This window comes from Apium graveolens, chromosome 9 (genome assembly GCF_009905375.1).
Source record: "Apium graveolens cultivar Ventura chromosome 9, ASM990537v1, whole genome shotgun sequence".
Taxonomy (NCBI): Eukaryota; Viridiplantae; Streptophyta; class Magnoliopsida; order Apiales; family Apiaceae; genus Apium; species Apium graveolens.
In genome coordinates this window covers 13,546,016-13,562,299 of record NC_133655.1, presented here as the reverse complement: position 1 = coordinate 13,562,299, position 16,284 = coordinate 13,546,016, and the positions used below count along the sequence as shown (strand labels likewise).

At 34.3% G+C, this 16,284-nt stretch overlaps 2 protein-coding genes across 2 annotated transcripts; both read right to left on the bottom strand.

Annotated features, from left to right (window-relative positions):
- Nucleotides 1-319: 319 nt before the first annotated feature.
- On the bottom strand, nucleotides 320-8,008 carry LOC141684396 (ubiquitin carboxyl-terminal hydrolase 4-like). Its single transcript, XM_074489329.1, has 6 exons — nucleotides 7,655-8,008; nucleotides 5,026-5,142; nucleotides 4,026-4,124; nucleotides 3,047-3,232; nucleotides 1,080-1,261; nucleotides 320-999 (listed from the first exon to the last, which is right to left on the bottom strand). The coding sequence occupies exons 1-6, from the start codon at nucleotides 7,769-7,771 to the stop codon at nucleotides 585-587; spliced, it is 1,116 nt and encodes a 371-aa protein (XP_074345430.1). The 5' UTR covers nucleotides 7,772-8,008; the 3' UTR covers nucleotides 320-584.
- A 3,048-nt stretch (nucleotides 8,009-11,056) lies between these two features.
- Nucleotides 11,057-16,002, bottom strand: LOC141684398 (tobamovirus multiplication protein 1-like). The gene is made up of 11 exons (XM_074489330.1): nucleotides 15,658-16,002; nucleotides 14,667-14,757; nucleotides 14,516-14,568; nucleotides 13,766-13,858; nucleotides 13,601-13,672; nucleotides 13,371-13,443; nucleotides 13,165-13,210; nucleotides 13,007-13,070; nucleotides 12,092-12,145; nucleotides 11,927-12,004; nucleotides 11,057-11,419 (listed from the first exon to the last, which is right to left on the bottom strand). Exons 1-11 carry the CDS (start codon nucleotides 15,814-15,816, stop codon nucleotides 11,327-11,329), a joined length of 876 nt encoding a protein of 291 aa, XP_074345431.1. The 5' UTR covers nucleotides 15,817-16,002; the 3' UTR covers nucleotides 11,057-11,326.
- Nucleotides 16,003-16,284: the final 282 nt, after the last annotated feature.

Genomic DNA, 16,284 nt, shown 5'->3' with positions numbered 1-16,284 from the left:
CATGCTTAGCATTTGCCATGAGAAAGGCAAGGCAACATTTCAATGATGAAACCATGTCACGGCTACTTACAAGTATGAGCCCAGAATCTGAGGCATGCCTAAGCACTAATCACGCGCATATAATAGGGGGCATAATAATGTCAAGACTGATGTGTGTTTCAGTATAATCAAAACATTTCGTGCAACTTCTGTTCAGGGACCAATTCGTATCATTTCAAACTTTGTGCTATAATAGTATAATCACATCGGATTCCTGGTCCTTGATTGTTTAAGAAGAAGCAAAACAAAAATGATTTCAAATCAATAACAGAGACAAAACTGGGTGCAATCACATTGTGTTTCTATAATAACCAATAACGAGCTTCAAATCTTCGGTTGGTTCATTTACAGTCCTTTTATTGATGTTATATGTAGCAAAAAGAGACGGTTAACAACTGTACATGTAAAACATCTCAAAGTTTCTCATTGTGGCCGCGACCATGGCCATACATGCTGTAAAAGAACCACAGTTGCGATTATAGAGCTAGCTTTGCCTGTATGATTGCCCGCTGCCTGCAAAGTCAATAAATTAACATAAACGTTGACTACACATTTTTCATTAAGCCGTTACTGGTAGCCCGTTCATAAAAAAGGATGTATCCATGGTCTGTGTTACTCGAATACTCCTGCGCAGATCCAAAGGAAGTTTGTACTGCAGATTCATCAACCATCTCTACATTCTCGTCGTCAAAGAACAACCAATGGTTATGGCTTTTCACAAGACTAACGTAATGCCCGTGGTTGGGTCCACTCCCAACATGAACGACTACAGCAAACAGAGAATATTCAGAGTCCGAGTTCTCCACTGTAATGTTCAATTTCAGCTCCAGGGGGAACACAACACGGTATGACAACTTCTTATAGCGGCCAAGCTGTTCCATGTATTTAAAACGCTTCAAATGGATAACCAGGATCTGAGGTGTTTTCTTTATCTTCATCCTCTTCTGCGCTTCTTGTAAACTGCAGTTGCAGAGACGCGTAAATAGAAATATTCTATAAAGTAGTCCCAAAAGTTTGAAGGCAAAGACAAGATCAGATACCTGCAGCACTTGTCACAGAAGAATTTATCTTCGGCATTCAGAGTCTCAGTAGAACTAAAGTTTTTCAAGCAGCTTGTGATAGAACTGTTCTGTTCTATATCAAGGCTCAGATCTAGGAAAGTTTCGTCCCTTGCCGTTACTGTCTCACACCTTAAGCACCTAGTCTCATTAGTGAGAATCCCCTGCATTAAGGAACAGTAATGTAAAAAAAATGACAAATTGTCTACAGAAAGCTTGCTTTTTTTGCAGAATGATAGTTATGCCAGGGTTTATGCATGTCTAGAGAATGTCAATTACTGATATCCTTTGGCAATTACATGCATCAAGTTACCACCATTGTTGTTGAGTCGCTCGACTAGTCGTCGACTAGTCGAGTAGTCATTTTTGGCAGGGCGACTTGAACTGTCGACTTGTGCTTTGTGTGTGTTTCGAGCGACTGGTTATCGACTTGTCGACTGGGTCGACTAGTCGGGTCAATTAGAAGACCCAGTCGACCGACTGGTTCAAAAATTCAGAAAAGGCCCAAGCCCAGTTACAGAAGGGGTTGTAAAATAACCTAAAAACAAAAGCTCAGTCCCGCTTTTTACCTAATCCAGCCACTCTACAGTGCCCAGTAGCGATTTCAAGTCTCAAAACCCCGGGTAATCTTCAATTCTTCTTTTCCCTCTTTTATATATACATTTGATTAATAACATGTAACACACACTCACAGACAGAGTAGCTCAAAACATGTATATATAATTATATATACAAACATTTACATAATTCACAGTACACACACTTATTGTTCCAACTTATTTTTGCACTTACATTTGATTTTTTACTTATGTTCTAACTTGGTTGTTCAATTCTTGTGGCAGATGGAGAATGAAAATCAAACTAACGAAGCAGCCTATGACTCGTTTGAAGACCCTAAACTTCCGAAGAAGTGTTTAAGATCTCCTATGTATATAAGAGAGAAAGGAAAAAATGGGTCGTCAGAAGTTAGAACACACATATATAATATGTATATATATATCTCTATATTTATATAATTATAGTTTAATACATTGCCGACTAGTGTCGACTAGTATACGACTAGTCTACGAAGTCTCGACTAGTCACGACTCGACTTGTCGGGCACCCCGGTCGACTCGACTCGACTCACGTGACAACCATGGTTACAACACTATCAAATAATAACAGATAGGATTTAATAAATACCAGATACACCGTTTTTGAAAGATAAGAATAGGATTTACATTAAGCCTGTTTGGATTGACATATTTTGGTCAAACAGATACTTTTTTCTTGAATATTAAACATATAAATAAATGAAAAAAAAACAATTTCACAGGCCACGACCTGCTTAACAAGAATCACGTGACTTCCTAATGGCATACATGATACAACCAAGTACTACAGACCATCAAGGATATCATACAGTAGATGAAACTCATATTAATCCAACTAAGGGCCAAGAAAGTACTGACTGACAGCTCAACAAAAATTGTATTATGCAAAATTGCTTAATATAAGTACTTAGTTCCGAAAAACAAAGGTATACCTATACCTATAAGGACTCTATCTGAAATAAGCAGAAATCTGGCCAAAAAAGGCATATGTAATGGTTGTTCCTCTAAATAATATACCACTTAACAAGACAAGAGTTTAGAAAATATATAAAAAGGTAAACTTTGCATACCTTGCTTGAAAAACTATGCAACTAAAGGGGTAATACACGATATTCATAAATCGCCCGTTAAACCATATCTTTAGAATTTACGTGTATCGAATCACAACACAGGTATCAAAACCAGGAAATTTTTACTTCTATAAAAATTCTAGCACAATTAAGTAGACAGATCTCCAAGTCATCAAACAGTCATAGCACATAGAGAACTCATGATGTTACTGCAATAGGTGCAGATAAATTAGAGCAGCAGATTCAAATCATCCCGAAAAGCAAATATTCACTTACAACTCACCTGAAAGTTTTCGTGAACCCAGGTAACTAATGGTTCCTTCTTAACACCATTAGCGTGAGAAGTCTTTACCCCGTTTGCAATCTTATCAAGAGGTGAAGCTCCTGATGGATCTTTTGCTGCCTGCTGTTCTTTCTCCACAATATCAACCAGTTCATTCAACAAAAAGTTCAAAAACTCATGTGCATCCTACACGCACACAACAATATTTATACAAATTAACATCACTGCTACTGAAATCTAAATTGAAAATCGCATATACAATATATTCATTGTTAAACTGATCTCCCACTGACGGAGAATGTCGTGCAGTAAGATAAAATGCATATATAGGAATGCATCAAGTACAGAGCATAAACTTGTCTGGCTACAAAAAAGGGGTCATTAACCCACAAATGATCAAACCAGATCAAATATATTGCAATGATGTATACATACACAATACTTGTCTCTCCAGTAACCAGGTACAGTACAAACAAGTACAGACATACTAGTAATTTAACTAAGCAAACAACGTGAACCACGGATTATAAACAGTTGAAAACTGGGTGAACATAGCTACAGAAGCAGAAAACGGTGATTCAGATTCATTACTTCAGCATGAGAGCATGAAGCAACCACGCTTACTAGACCACGTGAAAAAATCTAACTGCTTGTTATACTACTACAATAGGCGAATACATATACAATAAGAAATACAAAAGATGTAAGGCTTCCATAAAGGGATGAATCAAATGACTCTACTCATATTTGAGTTTGGCCAACATCACTGATTCACTAAGGATAACAGATCTTCAAAAATTAGGAAGTCTAATTTCAACATCTTATAAACTGCATTTGCACTAAGAAAAGTAGTTCAGGCATGCAAAACAAATATAAATGTCAATTAGAATTAAGGCAATATTAGATAATGTTTCATCTTCACTAGAGAGCTAGAATTCAGGTAAAGAAACGGATGTCATGCAAGTCCTTGATACCATACCTGATGTGCATATCCCCGAAAAAGTTCATTTTGTTTCTTGACTCTCTGAACGAAGCGTTTTGGAGCAATTACACCTGTTTTCTTCTTCTGAGTGCCTATCTAGATACAGAAAAAACAGATATGGGATTACACGTTTCTAAGGTCATCAGTAACAAAAACATCATTATAATTTCTTATTAAATACAGGTTGATACTAATACTTAGTGAAATACTGGAACCATTGGTGACCAATACACATATAACTAAAGAAACACAGGAAATTATTTTGGAAAGAAAGAGGCATTTTCCAGAAACTCGTGACACAAAAAAAAAATTCTTCTGGAAATATTTTATTCTCCCTGAAGTAAACAAACACATGAAAATCAAATACTACTAGACTACGAAAGAAAGTGGAAATATTGTCCGTGAAACAATAAATCCCGACTCATGTCTAATGCAAATGTCAGACCCCATATATGAAATGTTTATTGTCTACATAATTACATAAAAGACTTGTGCAGTGTTACATATGCATATATCAAATAACGAAAACTTATTTTAAGCATGTTTGTTCAGCTCAATAAATACAGGGATTTAAACACCTAAAAATCAGATTCCTGGGACTGTGAAGGTTTTCACCAGTGGTACGGACATACAAAGTGATTAACAAAATATCCTTCTTGACTCTCAGGTTTACACGCCTACTCCAAGCTAGAAGCAAACACAGGGTGTAAATATTTGTGTTTGTGCACCGTAGTATGATATATTTTACTTTTATTTTAAGAAAAGCATGCACCGTAACTACCGATACATAAGTCCTGTAAATATATAAGTGAATCGACATATGTCTCTAAGGAAAAGACAACTAGATTGTACGACATAGAACATTAACTATAGTTTACATTATGCAAGGAACCCAAGACTTGGGACATTTTTACATATAATGATCGAGTAACCTTGTCATACTTAACAGAGGACCATAAACAAAAAAAAACGGACACTCTTTCTCTGCTCAATTTACCTGCGAAAATAATTCTGCCAAACAAGTAAGGAGATTCTCTTCTGCATCACCAGAACTTTTGTTATTTGCATAGTACTCTAGCAGCTGGTCACGAAATGGAACACAGAAGTACAAAGCCTGAAAAATAGGGCCATAATTGATTATGATATCATTACATCAGCCAACTCACTTAAGCTATAACATGCTTGTATGTAGCCATGTAATCATAAAGTATTTTTTCTAGCAAGTTATTACATCACTACATCAGGTAACATCATTATGTCTCATTCATCGATAAAATCTCCATAACAGGGATAGTGAATCAAAAGGTTTTCCCCCTTAAAGAAATAGGACTATACGAGTACGATGGACAAAAAGTAATATTTATATATTTGCTCTTCTAATGGGAGATGGGGATAAAATTGGGATTTGGATATGTTCAGAAATCCTGTCGCAAGAGAAAATCACTTTCAGCAATATAATGACTCTCAAACAACACTTTAAATAGATTAAAAGCTGGAGTTAATATCTATATTAAACCTAAACAACTTCCCTAATCTAAATCAAATTTAAAATGGATAAGATAAATTGAGATCATATCCTACAATAACGGAAAACAAATAAAATCATAATTACTGGCTTCCAAAGTCATCTATAATGTAATCAAATCGTCTCACTTCTTCTTCGTACTACATCATCCTTCAACATGTATGTTATCCTTTTAATCAAATGTAAGGATGTATGGCAGGTAGACAAGTTAATTTACAATTACTAGTAGTTCGCACCAAGAATCTGTCCCGACCCCATTTTTCTTTGTCATGGTGATGAATGAGCTTACTAGAGCTAAAAGGTATACACATCCCAGCAAGGTACCTAGGTCGGTTACATAAAATCGCCAAATTTAAATTTAGGCAATCATGGGTTTTAAACTGAGTTAGTCCAAGACAGAGTATATGCAATGCAAATTCAGCAAATAGTACTTACTTAAGAGATAAAAGACAAAGTTTTAGAAGACTAATTTATGCAAATAGTACTTTTTCGGACGGAATTTTCGGTTCCTAAAAGATATCATCTCAAAAAATTGTCTGTACCACAGATCCGCACGCTTCATTAAATATGTGGCCACACAACAAGTGATTAGATTAAGAAGCAAAGACATTAGGTCTGAGGTGGAGGTAGCTCCAACAGAATAAAAGATTTCCGGTGGTTCACTCATGTATGACATGGACCTACAACTGCATCAGTTCAGCAATCGGATATTTAAATCTATAGGCATGTACATAAAAGCAAAGAAGTGACCAAAAAAGACTCGGTCGGAAAGCTTTTGGAAGCGAATTGGAAGATAAGGGAATAAGTAATTAACTGCAAAAGAAGCCACAGGACAAAATAGTTTAGTGCTTAATGTAACCGAATTTTAGAGGCTTTATGTGCGTGGTTAATATAACCAACCTCATTTTCAATTGTTTTGGGAAAAAGTTATTGTTTTTGTAACATATTTTCAGGTTGTTATCTAATAAATAAAGTATATATAGGAGGTACAAGATGACTGAACATCCCTTTTACTAGAAACCTGAGAGAGAGAAGACAATCTTTACTTCAAAACCTAAAAACAACATACACATTTCCTCATGAATGTGAAAAAGACTACTAATTCAGAGCATTGAATTTTTATAATACGAAGAACAAGGTAAGAATAGACATTCATATGTACCTCTACTGATTTTACACACAAAACTGCTGAACCTTGACCAACTTTAGTAACATATAAAATACATGGATATGTAATTGTCAGGTACAGTCGTACAGGTAAAAATAATAATAGATAATTTTACAGGAAAGAGAAAAGTAGACGAAGAAGGACAAAATACAACGTGATGAGGTAGATTCTTCAAAAATCACCTAGATCTATACATAAGAGCAACTATTAAGAGAATTACATCCCGTAAGTTGTAAATGAAAGTGAGACATACATTCCGCCAGATAAATCCAAATCCCAAAAGTTCACTTCTGACCTCTAACTTAAATCAATTTTGTCGATTAGCATTTAAATGAATTCCATTAATCGCCAAATGAACTAATATATTTTTCACCATAACTACAATTTCTGTCCCATTTTTCGATCTATTACCTTATATACCTATCTAATTCCCACATCATCCTCGTGCCTCTTCTGTTAGTTTGATTTTAGGTATTTTAAATAAATTGCTACATACCAAACACATAAAAATCTAACAGTACACCAAACCCCAAATAAAACAGAAAGATTATAAACAACAAGAAACAATAACAAATTCCAAGAAAAAACATAATTAAAGCTCACACCTTTTTCCAAACTTATTCAACAAGAACAAAATTCCCCCTAAAAAACATAATTAAAATTCACACCTTCAAATTTGACACAAAATGAATCACATAAAGAGAGAGAGGGGGGAGAGAGAGAGAGAGAGAGATGGGGGGAGAGAGGGGGAGAGAGAGGGGGGAGATGGGGGAGAGAGATGGGAGAGATGGGGGAGAGAGGGGGAGGGAGGGAGGGAGAGGGAGAGAGAGATGAGGGAGGGAGGGAGAGAGAGAGAGAGAGAGAGAGAGAGAGAGAGAGAGAGAGAGATGGGAGAGATGGGGGAGATGGGGGAGAGAGAGAGAGAGAACATACCTGAAGAACAGAGTTGCAATAGCAAGTATTACCAAAATTCTCAAGGCCAAAGTAACGTTCACCTTCAGGAAAGTGGTCACCGAGAGCTTTCTCGAGTTTGGAACCCGTAGCGCCCATTAGACCATCAGATACGTAATACCAAAACTCGTCTATTTCTCTACTATCTTCTATATATGTACTATTCTAGTCTTTCTTGAATTTCATAAAATCTGAGAGAGCAAAACAAATTGATATGGAAGAGGCATAGTTATGATGAGAATTAAGAAATTGTATCCTGATTTGATCGGCGGATTGTTTTTCTTCAGCCTTTTTTTGTTGACTCGGTTAGTGTCGCGTGCCTTCCTTTCTTCTCTATGCTTCTTCTAAAGTACTCCCTTTGTCCCTTGGATACGTTTTCAATTTACTTCACGCTAAACGATTAACTACTCTTGTTAAATTCGTATTTATGAATATTTTAATATAGTAAAAAATTTATATTTAACATTACTACGAAATTAAAGATATTAACAATTAAAAATATGCATTGACAAACGTGTATAACAAAAATAGGAAACATTTTTAGAAATAGAGGGAGAACTTATTTTGTTGAGATTATTTTAGATACACATAAAATGAAATAATATTTTTAGATTAATTTTTAGGAAATGATGAAGAATATTATATTTTCAAATTTATTTTCAAAAATATGATAAAAATTGTATATGAGCTTGCAGTCGATATCGAACGGAATTGCATATAAAGTGACATTTTATATTGCATATAAGTTTGTACCGTTTTTCTATAATAAAAAAATTGGAATTTAGGTATTTTTGTAAAACCTCTATTTTTTTATTAGTTATTTATACTTAATTTCATGTTTATTTAATTGTTAATATTTCTCTAAATCTTTTTGTGCTCGAATTTTATTAAAAATGAAATTATAAGGTGTTAGGAACGGTTTTGATTAGTGATAAGCACTTTAATTATTTCATGTTTAATTTTATTATTGTTTAGAGATCCCTCTCCTTGTTAACCATTGTTTCCCAATTTTTAATTTTGTTTAAAAATCCCTCTTTTTGTTGGGAGTTTTCACTCAGTGATTCAGTTCTCTTACACATATTTTGAATTTATTTAGATTTCTCTTCCGAAAAGTCAAGAATATGCAATACTTATCATATCACTACATCTATGTTCCGAAAAATTAATAATATGAATTTTTCACCATCTGTGTTCTGAAATATCATGATCCATGATCTGCTAAATCGGAAAATCTTGAAAAATATATGTAAGCTATATGTTTAAAAATATAAACGTAATATATAAATTATATGTTTAAAAATATGTATACTTATATATATTTGCATGTAATATGTAATACTGACATGTATTATATTTCACGTTACACAAATTATATCATAGTTTTGTTGAAAGTTTAATAAAAAAAATTAATAAATGTGAAGATTAAACCATGATTCTCCACTCAAGCGAATATAGATAATTTGGAATGGTTTTGAGTTATTAAAAAATCAGTAATACTGTTTTGGTTGGAATGATTTGAACAAAATAAAAATTCGGAACAAACTAACCTACAAACACCGGTACGTCATGCACTAGAAGAGATTGAAAAAAATGGACAAGCACCGGTTGCAACCAATTACTTTGTTTATATTATTTTATTAATACTTTTTATTACTTTTTCTGATTACTGTTATCATATGAACGCTAATATTCGATTAATTACGGTGCATATCTTTTATATATGGCGTTGGCTGCTCTTATTTTCTCTCTGTGGCTGCTCTTATTGCTGCTCATTCATTTATTCATTTATTTTCTTTCTCAGCTCAAAACTTGTCAAACACACACCAACTCTAAATTACTGCTTCCATCTACGGATATAACAGCAACAATATAAATTTTAACAAGTTTTGTAATTTTTTAATTTAATATGTACATGTTACTATTTAAGTTCATAGAGAAGGAGAGAACTTTGTATCCGTTGCTTTTAAGTCGGCAAGTATTGTATCATATCATTTTTGTCATTACTTTATTTTTATGTACTTTCACAAACTACTACATAAGTTAAAATTTTAGTCAGGGCACAGAATATAAAATAAACTTGTGTCTTCTAATAAACTGATAATAATCGAAGGTGAAGTTATATAACTTAACTCAGTTATATAATTACAAAGTAATGATCCTACGAACACGATTTAATAACCTTGTTATAGTAAGATGGCTCCTCCATAAACGCCCGGCCAAAACATGGTTCTGATAATTGTTTGATCCTGTCGCAACAAGCCTGTCCTATTGAAGTACTGTCACCGAAAAAATACGTGATCAAATCACCCGGACAATTATCGATTCTAGCCAGACCCGTTTCGCACTGGGCGGGATCATTGAAATCTTCTGAAGGCTGTTGAGGTGCTGGTGGTGGCTTCGTTTTAACTGGCGAAGGCTGAGATGACTGTTTTGGTGGTGGAGAACGATGAACCGGAGGGGGTGGTGGAGAAGAGCGATGAACAGGTGGGGAAAACGTTGGCGGGGGTGGTGGAGAATGATGAATAGGTGGAGGGGATGGAGAATGATGAACCGGAGGAGGTGGTGGTGAAGAGAAATGAACAGGTGGTGGAGATGGTGGAGAAGAACGATGAACCGGTGGTGGATTACGAGGAGGGAAATAGGGTCTACGAAACCAGGGCCATGGCCATCTCCATCTCCTACCCCAATACACAGCATCTTCTTGATGATGTTGGAGAGGGCTACTGGATTCGTTTAAAATACGAGTGGCGCCTGCACTCATGGCCATGCAAACGAACAACAACAAAGTAATCTTCATCTTCATATTCAGCTAATTTAATTTTGTGAATATGCTGAAAAGTCTAAACAATATGTACACAATAGATTTACATATATTATAAGCGATTTAAGATAGAATTCAGATGATTACTAGACTACTTCGAATATTAGAAGTCTTATCCTAGTAGAAATGGAGTAAACTACTACTGAATATGCAGATAGATTCTAACTAGATACCTACTCGTATATGATATCTTCAACATAAAATAATCCTAAGCAAGATACAACACCTTAAATTTCTAGCATCCTTATATTGTCAAAATATAACTAGAAGTTATATTTATTGAAATTATTGTTATTACATTAATACTAAATTCTAAAATTGCAAATAGAAACATGACTTCCTAATCAAGATCAACCAAGGATTGCCAATTTATCTCTTTCTTGCCCCCATGTTCTGATGTGCTACAGGTTTCCTTACTAGAGCACATATCACATGGTGACATGCGAACAAGTCAAGTTAAATTTATATTTCAGTATAGTATATATAACTTCCGATCCTATATTCAGTTTGCCCAACGGCATGAGGCATGCCATCACATGTATATGTAAGAGATCAGAGACGGATAAAGAGAAAAGGGCCGCATGCCATCACATCTTTATACACAAGAGACATGGATAAAGAGAAAGTGAGGGCAGCTGATGAACACTATCCTCTTAACTGTAATACAACATTCCTTCTAAGGTTAAAGAGTTGTGCCACTTTATGATTTATGAACAGATAGCAACACGAGGATTGAGGAATATACATCATAGACAGAGCTAGAGTCATCATTATCTATCCGACCTTGAACTATCTTGAATCACCTGATCTTCAGGGGTATTTCACGAGGAGCATCAACTTATTGGGTGGTACTGATCAGACACACGTCTCGGTGGCAACTTTCGAAGAATGAAAAGTACCAGGGCAGATGGCAAAATTTCCACTACCTGAAAAGAGTAGAAACCAAGCATTATTTCTGTATGCATAATGATATCAGTTTCACCAAAAAGGCAAAAACTGATAGCATGGCATGTTTATGAAATCATAATATCAAGATGGAAGACAATCGCATTTGGAACTGTTACTTATCAAAAGTGGATTAGTCCTCTGGAACACAAAACAGTTTAATATGACTCATTTCGTGGTACATTTAATGATATGAAGCATAAAGATACTGTCACATAGTTGGTCCTAATAAGAATTGGAATCAAATACAATTATATAGAAAGTTTCCCCAGCCCCAATTTAAGCATGTATTGTTACATAAGTTACGTGCAAAGAGAAAGCAAAGAACAGTACTGTGTTAATATAGATAATTCCATTGAACTTGACACTATATTATTCAGATGCACGTGCTGATGAAATTTTGTAAATAATGTAATGCAGACTGGAAACACCTAATAAAATTCATGAATTACATGTTCAGTACGTAACCAACAAATAGAAGTATTTACCGAGTAAAAGATAAGATCCAATATAGGATGACCTAGCACATCGACATCAACATGCTCATCAAATGCAGAGAGGGCAACCTAATCAGAAATATATAATAATGTTAAAGTCGCCTAGGAAGAATAAAAATGGTGTTCATTCGCACAGAAAAAGCAAAGGAAACTCACCATAAAACATCTTATTAAGAAACAGGTGCAGCAGATTCCTGTCACAAAGCCGACCTGCCATTATAGGACGGGAAGAGATACAGGGTAAGACCCACAACCAACATGATTCATAACTTGTGTTTTACACAACTTCTCTTCACAATGATGTTTAAGTTATTAGATACACTGCCAATCTTCAGTGTTGAATATTGACTGTTACACAGGGACATACAAGCTAGATGTATATCAGAATATTCAAGGACAGCGTAACGTAATGAAAGCATATACTAAATTACATGTATAAAAAGAAAAAAAATTGCGGAGCACAACCACAACTGCTAAATCATTGACAGCTGCTCAGGCACTTATTCAATATTTTGCTGCATTAGTAGATAAGTGTGTGCTGCTTGGAGTCTTGGATAATAAGTTGAGAACTGGCGATAACGACTACTAACGCCTATACACTCACATGCTGAGAGCTTCAACTTTTGCAAATCAGCTATAGATACACACTTGCATCATGAGTTTCAAATGGTATCAGTACAATATATGACAACTACACCCATCTGAATAACTGTGACATTTCTCGAAGAGCATATACTGGGGAAAGGACAAAATTCTAGTACAAGTTTGTGTCACCACCATTACATTTCCCTGTCTACAAATGTTTGGTTGTGCTGTAGCAAAGAGTAAGAGGATGAAGTACTATTCTACGGAAATCAAAGCGGGAAACGATTATAAAAGAAGCCTAAACTACAACTACACATCTAACAAAAATGTCAAAAGAAGCACAACCTAATTTTTCCGAGAACTATACAAAAGACGCATATAAATTTAACAGGAATAAAGGTGAATAAAGAACCAATTACACATCTGATAATGTTAAATAACTAAGGTATACATTAAAGATTATACAAGCATGATAAAAGTACATACCTCGTGAAGCTTTTTTTGGCGACCTCTAGACTCGATTGGGAACCGACGCAGCATGATAAACAGCCTATGTGAATATTAATAAGAAATAAGCTGTTTATGACACAAGACTAAAAACTATTCAAGTCAATCTTAGAAGTTGCAACGAGAATAATTAATACCTTCCCCCATATATCATGAAGCCAAGAGCAGCACAGAATGATGTGACTGCAAAAGAGCTTTAATTGTTAATGACATGCCAAATATAGTTAAAAACCAATAACAACCTCGAGGCATCTACTATTATATAGAATTAGAAACTATGGAACTATGACCTAACTCTAAATCTTTGATCTAGTTCAGCATAATCAATTCTAACAACTTTGACCTGCAAGGAAGAGTCTTGCCACTTCAACTGCAACGGAACTTCGACTAATGATCAAATATATCCAAATGCACACCTACATATGTAGCCAAATTGTCACAAAAACCTGGGATTAGACGACCTTCTGATAGGATCAGCAAATTGGATATTCATATTTTAAGGAAAAACTTTAAATTATTTTAAACTTTCTTATTCTTGTATGATGTGGATCCAACTAACGGGCTTCATCCTACCTGTGCAAAATATATAATTCCATTGATGATAAAGTATGAAGGTCTAAGTTTGTCGATAGGGAGGCTTCTTGCCTGAGAACACGAAAAAATGTAATAAAAACACTAGCTTTTTCACAGCTTAATGTGTTTAATTTAAATTAATATATGCGTTGCTAGAAAAAGTACCTGATGGTATATCTCAGCCCAGAACAGAACAAGTAACGTATATGTTGAGAAAAACAGAAGCCCGGGAAGATCCAGGATAATCATATTGAATGCCTGTAGCAAATATATATACTCAGTTGATAGTTAATAGGACATATGTCCAGTAAGATAAAATATATTGAAGCATCTCAAATATGAACAATGTTCTAGCCGATATCTTATATGAATATAGAAGAATAATACTTTTGACTTGTGCATCCAAATAAATCTGTACCACTTTCTTAAAACTATTATTGTCAAGTTGTGGATAAGTACTAATCCAAAACAATCTCGAGTACTAAACATACATCTTCCAGCAACTAATATAATGCTTGTTGAAATAGATCATAGCATCTCACCAGTTTCAAGACAAACAATGCACATTGTAGTCCAACTTAAAAATAAAAACCATTTACTCCCTCTGTTTCATTTTAATAGTCGCTCGACTTATTTGCACTCATTTCTACGTGCTTTGACATTTTTTTTAATAAAAATATATAACTTAAACTTTTATTTATAAAAAGAAAATTTTGAAAATGATAATTTTTACTATACGGTCAATGCATCTTGAGATGTGTGCAGAAAAGTCAAGAGACAATTAAAATGAAACAGAGGGAGTATTGTGTTCTGATATCTGTCATTATTATGATTATATTTCGAACTGACTCGCCTAAGTATGCAAGCACGGAAATTATAGTCGTATTTACAATATAGGTATTGATCATAACTTACTTCTGGTCTGGTGCTGAACAAACTTCTGTACATTCCAAACTGGACAGCTCTTACTGTAAGAAAGCGGTACAATTTCTCATGTCTTTTATATTACCACAAAAATCACCAGGAAAGTGTTAAAAAGTACATGGACCCTAAGTCCCTAACTTACTTCCATTCACAAGAAAATTCATCAAGTGAAAAACCTTTTGTGTTGTCCAACCGAACTCTGGTACTCTCAACTGAATGCGAATTAGTTGCACCTGGAACTCGGAAAAAGACGTTATAAAGCAGCTAAAGTAATAATTCTCTGCACGCACGTTTAATTTTTAAGGACATAGACATGTTTAATATCATGCTTCACCCATACATGAACAATCGTACTTAAGAATTACATATGAGAATCAAACTGTAAAACGCTCTTTAGACATGGGTTCTCCCTGCTTGAGTTTGATTAATTTCCACTTATGCTCAGGGTGATCCCCTACTTTCTAGATACATAAAGTGGTGTAAAATCTTCGTCTATGTAAACACTGCCTACAAAAAAGATATATTCTACAAACTTACCTAAAACTACTAATATTATTTTAACAACACCTACAAATATAGAATTGAACTACGAACACAATTATTCTTTTCTATTTCTACCTTAAACCATAATCTACGTTTTCAATATTTCCATATCTACAAATTCTTCCCAACTTCCTATGTTAAGGTTATTCAGTTAAGGCATTAAACCATCTTTTCCCAATAAAATTGATTGTCTTAAATTGAAATTACAAATTAACCGTGCCAATGTGAGAGATGACAAGAACTCGAATTGTCCCAACTCAATTTTACAGCCACAAAACCCGAAAACACCAATTCACTAATCATCACTAAATATGACTTCATAAGAATCATTTATTCAAATTTCATCCCCTAACTTATACATTCATTTTTTTGTCAAATTCAACAACTTTTCGAACAACAAAAAAACAAAAACCCAAAATGGTCATCACCAACAAATTTAAAGACAATAATTCATGTCAAACATCCACAATAATATATAACTTAAACAAAAATCATGGCAACCGGAAATAATTAGCACCATATAAAATGAGATAATAAAAAAGAAATACAAACACATACATATATAATTTATAAAGAAAAGAGAGCATTACCAATGCAACAAGAGAGACAAGGGCATAAGCAGCACAAAGGGCATAGAAAATAGCTTTGTGCCATTCTTGATGTTGATTCAAGAACCCTATATCTTCCGTACTATTAAAACCCATGTGATTTTTTAACAAAACACTTCGTATTTTTGTTATAAACATCATTAATATATGAAAACTTGAGAGAGAAAGGCAGTGGGTGAACAGTAATTTGGATCAAGAAGAGGAGAGAGAAAGTGGGTTTTTGTTGTTTTTTAGAACAGAGAGAGAGAGAGAGAGATTGGACACGTGTAGAGAGGGAACAGAAGATGAAGTTCACGTGGCTTGGAGATAAACTGATGACTTGACTTGTTAGTTTAGTTCAAGTATTTATTCGCTATGTTGGTTGAGTTTATAGAGGGGAATGTTATTTTCAAAGCTCTTTTTTGTTTTCAGATAAAAAAATTATGAAAATATCAAATTTTTCTTATATTTATATTTTCAGGGTTTTGATTTTAAATGTAAGGAGGACAGTTTTGTCTTTTCACACTAATGTTGCTCTGGAAATTAAAAAATACCTCTGAAAATAACATTTTCCTTTATAAATCCTCTATAAATTAAATTTGTTTGGGATCAAATTCTTTTAGGTATTAA

What these genes read in the sequence shown, in the direction of transcription:
- LOC141684396 (XM_074489329.1), bottom strand. Translation starts at nt 7,771, where the DNA reads ATGGGCGCTACGGGTTCCAAACTCGAGAAAGCTCTCGGTGACCACTTT. An exon ending in ATTGCAACTCTGTTCTTCAG is followed by an intron (nt 5,143 to 7,654) that starts GTATGTTCTCTC and finishes CCTATTTTTCAG; the next exon opens with GCTTTGTACTTCTGTGTTCC. An exon ending in TGGCAGAATTATTTTCGCAG is followed by an intron (nt 4,125 to 5,025) that starts GTAAATTGAGCA and finishes TTCTGTATCTAG; the next exon opens with ATAGGCACTCAGAAGAAGAA.
- LOC141684398 (XM_074489330.1), bottom strand. Translation starts at nt 15,816, where the DNA reads ATGATGTTTATAACAAAAATACGAAGTGTTTTGTTAAAAAATCACATG. An exon ending in TTGTCTCTCTTGTTGCATTG is followed by an intron (nt 14,758 to 15,657) that starts GTAATGCTCTCT and finishes TCCGAGTTCCAG; the next exon opens with GTGCAACTAATTCGCATTCA. An exon ending in GAATTATATATTTTGCACAG is followed by an intron (nt 13,444 to 13,600) that starts GTAGGATGAAGC and finishes CTACATATGTAG; the next exon opens with GTGTGCATTTGGATATATTT.